The 8,213-nt window shown below is 39.4% G+C and overlaps 1 protein-coding gene across 30 annotated transcripts in view; it reads right to left on the bottom strand.

Annotated features, from left to right (window-relative positions):
• Positions 1–1,165: 1,165 nt before the first annotated feature.
• Positions 1,166–8,213, bottom strand: part of ptprdb (protein tyrosine phosphatase receptor type Db) — a 131,392-nt gene continuing 124,344 nt past the window's right edge. For 29 of the 30 annotated variants that reach the window (XM_067497222.1, XM_067497229.1, XM_067497232.1 and 26 more), the window contains 6 exons: positions 6,760–6,938; positions 6,509–6,635; positions 5,590–5,715; positions 5,320–5,474; positions 4,678–4,813; positions 1,166–4,538 (listed from right to left, as the gene is read on the bottom strand). In XM_067497222.1, the coding sequence (XP_067353323.1) occupies positions 4,470–4,538; positions 4,678–4,813; positions 5,320–5,474; positions 5,590–5,715; positions 6,509–6,635; positions 6,760–6,938 (792 nt within the window). In that variant the 3' untranslated portion in view covers positions 1,166–4,469. Of the gene's footprint in view, positions 4,539–4,677; positions 4,814–5,319; positions 5,475–5,589; positions 5,716–6,460; positions 6,636–6,759; positions 6,939–8,213 lie in introns of those variants that run through there. The other variant, XM_067497239.1, reaches the window with a different exon arrangement.

The following is an 8,213-nucleotide window of genomic DNA, read 5'->3' as shown; positions in this document are numbered from 1 at the left end:
AAAATCCATTTGCAGGGATAATCTGCCTGGTTGCAACTGGTACAAAATTCTATTATGACAAAATATATGAAACCAACGTAAATAGACTATATAGAAGAATAAAAGTGTATTTATTTATTTATAATAATTTTTTTCAGCTTCAAGTTTGGTCAGTCCTCCTTATGCTGCAAGTTCTACGGCAGGTACGTACCACCTTGTGATTCTGGCAGGGGATGGCACCTTCTCTGCCTCTGCCCGTACTTACTGGGGCTCCACCCACATAAGGAGCAATCCAGGTTTATCGGAGGAGGACAGTAGTGAGGGAACATTTTCCCCAGCTGATATTTAGCCAGCTGTCTGTCCCTGCTCCCCCATATTTGTGACTAGTCAACTGACTAATTGGGTGATATTTTCTGAACTGCCACTGTTCCTAGTGGCTGTAGCATGTGGAGAAACACTGGCACACGCTTAATGTGAACATCTATCTTTCACTACTAAATGTGTTGGTTTTATTTCCACATAAGTAATTGAGTAGAATTAATAAATTGTTTAGTGGCCAAATGGAGAAACAAATACAGCACATATCTGTTTCAGTGTGAAACTACCCAGTGTTGACTGCTTGATATATAATATCAATCTGATCAGATTAAAACATTTTTTTTAAACATGATAAACATTATACCTAATACCCAGCATGTTGTCATCCTAGGATCCTGCTGGTCCTAAACATAAGCTCATTGCTTATATAAGCTTTTCAATAAATTTTACTGATGATCATTGATCAAATCCACAAAACACATAGTAAGCAAACACGTTTCTCCTCCTCTTCACAACTGCCCCAGCATACTACTGCACCCATCAGTTAAGAAATGTGATTGACATCCCTGCAAGCACATTTTTTGAATTTTCTATACATTTATAAACCTTTAAAATTATTGGCACTGATTATATGGTCAAGGTCTCATTTAAATGAGATTTATTAATCTAAGTTAAGTTATTAATAGTTGGTTACAGTGGTCACAAATACCAAAACAATCATTTTGACTTAAGATGGGGTTAAAAAGGGAAACGTCTCAATTTAAAATATTTTACAGTTTTGTCAAAATACTATATTGTTTAAAATCTTTATTATTCTGACTGTTAACTGAACTGTAAAATACTGATATAAAAACAACAATGGCAGCAATTATTTCACTCGAGTTTATTTGTAACAAATGAAACTTGTGTCGACAAAGAACAGAAATTCATACAGACCTGTTTTTCGGTTTCCACACACCCCGAGAACCAATGTAAGAAAATAAAAAGCACTTGTTGACTCAAAGCAGAAAAACTAAATAAAAGAAAGGAGGTTTACATATACAGACCGATTGGAGGTAAATGATCAAAGAAACACCATATTTTTGCTTTTATACAATTGATAAACTCCAGTTTTATCCATCTACATGATACATTGGGGGTAAAATAGAACACTTCTTTGTGAAACTTCACTTTTGTGGTACAACGAATCCACAATGTGATGTATTGCACGTACTGCTGTGCCATAAAACTGTGATTTCAGGTGCATCCTTTTATATCCTTTTCTTATATCTCTGCATATCTGATACATTTCCTTTCACTCTTTAATCATTTATTAATGCATTTCAATTACTCTCTGTGTTTCGTGTTATTTACATATACACAACCATGTGAACATTACAGGGTCCATCTTTACTGAGTTCAAGTAAAACTCTTTTTTTTTGGCGGGCGGGGGGGGGGGGTTCAGAGATAATACGATACTAGTATTAGTGCATAGTACAAAGAGAGAAAGTGCAAGTCTTCCCATAACAGGTTGGACCAAAGGGGCATCTCAAAAGTGTTACCATGCATACAAAAACGACAACGGGGTTACTGTAAGATGTTGGAAAACTGACAGTGATCCCTTAAGTGGTCAAGCGTTAATGAAGATAGAAAAAAATAACCCAATACTGTAGGTTCTGTATTTTTGGAGATGTAGCACCTGAACGTCTCTCAGGAAAAGATAGAAAACTGCACACATCAAAATGAAGAACATAAATGACCAGTTTGACAGATTCCAGGTGAAAGAAGATGAGATACATACAGTATGGTTTGTGATACTGCTTTTTCTAAAAACTGACAAAGACAGCCAGGGCGGTTCAGCTTTATAGAGATTTCTACATAGCTGAGTAAGTATAACTTGTCTGAGCCAGCTCACAGTCGGCGCCAAAGTCGCATATGCGGCCAAAACGTCATGGCAGGCGAACTGAAGTCTCCATGAAAGAGTATATGCACAAAGTTTGTGCAAGTGTCCCAGCAAAAAAAGATGGAAAAGTTGTCGACATAGACACTTTATGTCCAAAATTATCAGACCATCCTGCTTGTAACTTATTTTGAAACCACATATTTTTGTCTGTAATTGAGCCTTGTATAAGATTTTTCTTTTGATTTAAAGAGAGATGATTATGGAGTTTGTTGAAAGTGATGTACAACTATCCAGCCTGCACAGAGCCTTCCGTACAAAATTTCACAGCTGAAAACAGAACGCACAAGATACTTTCACATACTGTAACGTAACAAAATCATATACACAGACATTCAGTTCGCATACATACAATCATACATACATACATAAAATACACAAAAACGCTTTAAAGTAACTTTATCAAAATAGGCGTGTAATATAAGGCACTATAAATCTAAAATCAAAATACTTATTAGATGCTTTTTGAATTATGATCATTCGTCGGTTGCCGTGACACACAGGTGGATGACATCACCCTCAGGAGATGTGACATGGTAAAAGATTGACTTCCTAAGAGGTCAGAGGTCTTTGCTCTGTTTGGACACACTAAACTGTGGCGGGAACCATACCAAGTGTAACATCCTTGTGTGTGGAAAATGATGCACCATCATCAATATTATCATCATCATCATCATCCTCATCATGGCATATAACTGCAGTTAGTGACTTGACACAAAAATATATAATACATCTACTTATTGCACACTGAATCAGACAGAGAGAGAAAAGTCATAAGTGAGCATTCCAGTGAGAGAATCGTCCCTTCCCTGACCCCCGAATCCCACCCTGTTTTCTACATCCCTTTCTCACTTCCCTGCTTGAGAAACATTTGTGAAGCTTATTTGGACACATACATTGTTTTTCTTTTCATATGTTGTTTTCTGTGCATACTCCCCGTAGCTGTGTTTTTTCTGGGTTCTCCCAATGTGCACACAGAACAACTTGGCGAGATTATTCTGGTAGCAGCAGGGCTAATACTGTACCTCTGGGGTCCCTGTCAGTAAAGGCTTTCCTCAGGTCTCGGACATCACAGGCCAGATAGAAATGAGGCTGGGAGTCCTGTGTGCATGCGAATGTGTGTTTTCCAAAAAGAGAGTGGGATAAGAATACAGGAGCGTGACACTCAATGATGGTGTTTTTCATAGAATTGTGAACTTTTTCCACACTAGATTTGATTTTACACTTTTAAACAGTACCGTATCACTTTTTTTTTTTTTTTTTTTTTTTTTTTTTAAATCGCTACAGCTCACTGGTTTACACAGACAGAAAATACACCTTTGCCTTTGTATGGTCGGTGGGGTCAAAATCATGGATCTGTAAAAACAAAAAACGAAACAAAAAAAAAAAAACAGAACGTGCCATTAGCAATACCCAGTTTTTAAAAAAAGAGTCACATTTCTATATATTTCTAAAAAACTAAATTAATGTTTTAATTTGTGGTATGCATTTTAAACCTCTTTCAAATTTCCCTTATCTTTAATCATGAAGCATAAGGTTGAACTGGTGGATCTGTATAGTAGAAATATCTTCTTCACAGGAAACGAGAGTCTGTTTCCAAAACAAATCACATCTTGGTGTCTCTTTTTTTTGGGATGTGTGGTCTTTGTCTTGTTTATACTGTGTGCTCTGGGTTTTCAGTCTCCTGTTGGCAATTTTCTGGTTCTCGAAAGTCTCATTCAGTCCTCGAGGCTTCCATCAGATGGATGTGAACACTCCCACTAGACAGTCCTCAAAATATAAAAAAAATCAAACATTTCTGTGACAGGTAAACACTGCAGCCAGGTCCTGTTTATGCGTTGGTGATGCTACACTGGTGGTGGACGAGGTGAGAGTTCCACACCCAAACCATGTAAAGTAATCTGGGTGCTCACAAAAAGCACTAAAACGAATAAAAAAAATCTACATTTGATCAAGTATTCTGATTGGAACAGTGGTTGAAGTTGCTTCTTCAGACTGACCAATGGGTGTGATTGGGCTGAGGGTGGAAGGAAACACCCTTGTCAAGCAGGTTGCTATGGCTCAGTTAGAGGTGCTGTTTCTGGGTACAGGATAAGCCAATGGTCCCTCTTCACTCTGCATGTGCTGGCAAAATCTTCAAAGACACATCGCAGCCTAGTGCATTAATTCAGGCCGAACGCGACCTAATAAAAGTGCACTAGGTGGAATGTGGTATGAGAGACAGCCGCTGGGTTTATGTTGCATAGTGATCGAAGCTCCCCAGATACTCCAGGCTGGCCCGGTAACAGAACTGGTACTGGTCCTGGAGGGAGGCAGAACAGGTCAGTCAGAGAAGACAGGGAGTGGAACAGATACATACAAAATATGCACAACTTGTCTGCCAAAAAAAAGGGAGCATCAGCTAGAAGGCAAGGCAGGGAAGTAACAGCGGGGAAGCTCACCTCAGTCTGAACGGTGGCAGGTCTCTGGGTACGCAGCATCTTGACAGTCTGGAAGATGTCTACCACTCCTTCGTACCTCATTCTCTCCAGTACGATGCTGAGGGTGATGAACACGCCGGTCCTCCCTACGCCAGCACTGATGGTGGACAGGTGGAGACATATTCAGAACTAGATACATTTCTCACCTGGAGTTGAGTATTATTAACAGCACTGTTCACACAGTTATCAACATTATCAATCCTTCTTCAAATGACGCACTTCTGACAATTGCCCTCAATAGTACAATTTCTAAACTCTAATATTGAGGTTTAAGCAAGAAGAAAAGCACATGCCTTCTAATTTTATCAAATTAAAACAAAGAGGATTTGAGCTATATGATTTTAACAGACCTTCAATGTCAGTTTGCTTGTACGGTTTGTAATGTGACATTTATCAATCTACAAAAAAGTTCTAGTTGAATTGTAAATTTAAAGTACGTTTAACTCCCCAATAGTCACAAAACATCAGTGCTCAGATATGTTATCCATCAGATTTCATGTGAGATGTGCAAAAATGCTTTAATTACTTAATTACAAATGTGTGACTTACAGAACACTAAGCATGATTAAATACACAGGAGATAGTGTGAAGGATGCATTTTACCTGCAGTGCACAGTGATTGGCCCATCCTGGCCAAACTGTTCTTTAGTTTTGTGCACCTGGCCGATAAAATCAATGAATCCCTCCCCTGACTTTGGCACTCCTTGCTCTGGCCAATCAGTGAACTGGAACTGACGAACCGTTCGTGACTGTCCATCCTAAAAAAAGCAAAAGCGTCTTATTTTTTTTTAATACAGAAAAAAAAAAGAAACAAACAAACAAAAAAAAAGACACAGCACATCCAGTGATGTCTAGAACAAACTGATGACTCACTCTGGCATCGGTAACTTTAAACTCTCTGAGGATGTACTGGGGCATGTTGTACTCAGCCATGGGATCCACCACAAAGTACTGGTATCTGGCTGAGCGTTCTGCGGGCCAGTACTGGTGACACTTCTCCTGCAGGATGACACAGGCACAGACGCTTAAGCTAAGACCTGACCAGTTTTGTGCTTGAGGAAAACAATTTCTTGGTACTTTGTCATGAAAATGTCTTCCTTGTGTGTGCAATTCATTATTCACTCGATGATATTTGAAGTTCGGGAGATATAACTCAAACCACTATGGCTTGCTTTCTCTGCCTGTCACTGTCTTGCATGTATTTTCAAGGCTTCTCATAGAGTTTTTATGGTGGCTTTATGATTTCTATTCTGTTTATAGCAATTCACCAAAAATAGCAACATTGATTTTTTTTTTTTTTTTGTTCACCAACATCTATAAGTAACAGTCTTTACTTCTACATTAAGAAACTGTTGGTCACAGTTCACAGTGCAAAGTCATCTGCTAACAGAGTTATATCCCCCGACAGTGGAAGAACAAAGAGCAAATGTGGGAGTCAGTCCTTCAAAGTCTCACTTTTTCGAAAATGAAAACCTGAAAATGATTAGCCACAGTAAATCATCAGGTTGATGCACTCTGTTTTAAATTATTTTTATGGTCTCTTTGTCTAGATTTTCCCTCAGAGCCTCTTTCATCCTTTTATTTTATTCTTGCTAATCTTTGGCACATAGTGAGTCAAGTTTAAAGATATTTGTAAGGACACAGACTATCAGCAATCAGCACAATCGATAAATCCTCTACTATGAGAGATTATTAAAGCTTTGCCTCCCAGTACAGCAAATTCATCCTAACACGTACAGTTTACCTTACACAGGGCACTTGATTACAAGTGTGCGTGTCTATGCATCCATACCCGTCCCATTTCTCTCAGTTTGGTTAGCATGACAACTATGGTGGAGTTGTGCTCCCACAGCATCCTCCAGTAGTCCTCAGTTGTCTCAGCTAGTGGGCCTTGGGTTGCTATGTAGGCCTTCTGCTGCCTACATACAAATACACGTACAAATACACAGATTATCATATAGTGAGTGCGAGAGTAATTTCTAAAAACCTATAGGGCAATAAGAAATGACACACTAATTTAGATTCTGTTCAGGTGTCTCTGACCTGTATCCATCAATGAAGCTGGCGTTGATATAGTCAGATCCTTCCACTCCTCTGATTGGCTGCAGACACACACGCGTGGTCTCATATGGCATGATGTTCACCAGCCGGTTCTTGAACTTGTTGCATGGCAGGTTGGCACTCACAAACCGTGATGTGTGTGCCTTCGCACTGGCAAGACGCTGGAATATAAAGAGAAGAAAAAAAAAAATAGAAATTCGAATTTGTAGTAGCCATATAGAACAAAAAACCTTTCACAGATCCTGATACAGTGTAAAAGATAGCAAGCACACAAAAAAGCAAGAAAGGATTAAAAGAAAACTGAAAAATAATTTGGTTAAAATAACACTAGACAACTGAAATTAGAAAATATGCCACACTGTGCAAGCTGGAAGATATTAAGTCAGACGTCTTCAGTGGTATAAAGAAAGAAGGGCCAATAACGGGGGACAAGGGCAGCAGTAGGCAATGGAAGAGGGGAATATAATAAGATGAAGAAAATTAAGATTCAGGGGGCAGGAAACCACAAGGCCCCACACTGTCTCAATGCACATATGTGAACCACAGTTGATCCTGCAGCATGGAAAAGACAGCCGGGAACACACACGTTCATATGGATACGTGCAGACAGACAGATGTGAACACAGACAGTACACCCTCTCTCAACCTCAACCACTGGATGACATGGCTTAAAAAGAAAGACGGAACAAGAGAGAATAGGCAGAGACACCGCAGACTCAGTGGGGAAACAATGGGGTCTCATGAAACGAGTCTCGAACATTGGTGGCTACCGGAGCACTGTGGGAGAAACAGCAGTACCTTATTTTCTTACAGACAGATCGGGATGGAAAATCCCACATTAACCACAGGTTCACTAGTTCATTTGGGTACCATGAACTCAGTTTCCAGTGTCAACAATAGTAATTCTTCATCATTTTGTCTGAATTTGGCCTGAACTTATCAATAAGGTCTAGAGAAAACAAAGAACCTTTCACTACTCTGATATGATTCATCACTTAGCTGTTAAGGTTGGATGTTGGCAAGTAAACTCTCTGTGAAAGAAAACAAAAACAGTGTGCCTTAATAGGGTGTTGGGTTACTGTAACCTTCCACAGCAGCTCAGTTACTTTATTTTCTGATTTCATTTGCGATGCTGCTGCTCTGTGAGAATTTCCATCCCTTTCGGTATAATAGTAATGAAACGATGCTCCATAAGTGTTCAAGTGAGATGAGAGATCTGGTGATTGGGACAACCCTGGCATATGTTTTCCATCAATATAAAGCTGAGCAAACATCTCGGTGAACGCTCAGTTCATTGTCATTGCAGGGGTCAGCGGTGCAATCAGGACAGGAATGCTGGAGCATAGGAGATTGCTTAGAGTCGTTTTGCGTTAGCTTTGCCCTCTCAACAACGGATCAGACATAAACCATTTCAGGGGAAAAAAAACAAGCCACCT

This window comes from Channa argus, chromosome 3, assembly GCF_033026475.1.
Source record: "Channa argus isolate prfri chromosome 3, Channa argus male v1.0, whole genome shotgun sequence".
In the NCBI taxonomy this organism is placed as follows: domain Eukaryota; kingdom Metazoa; phylum Chordata; class Actinopteri; order Anabantiformes; family Channidae; genus Channa; species Channa argus.
Note: the sequence above shows the minus strand (reverse complement) of the source record. Positions and strands in the feature narration are given on the sequence as shown.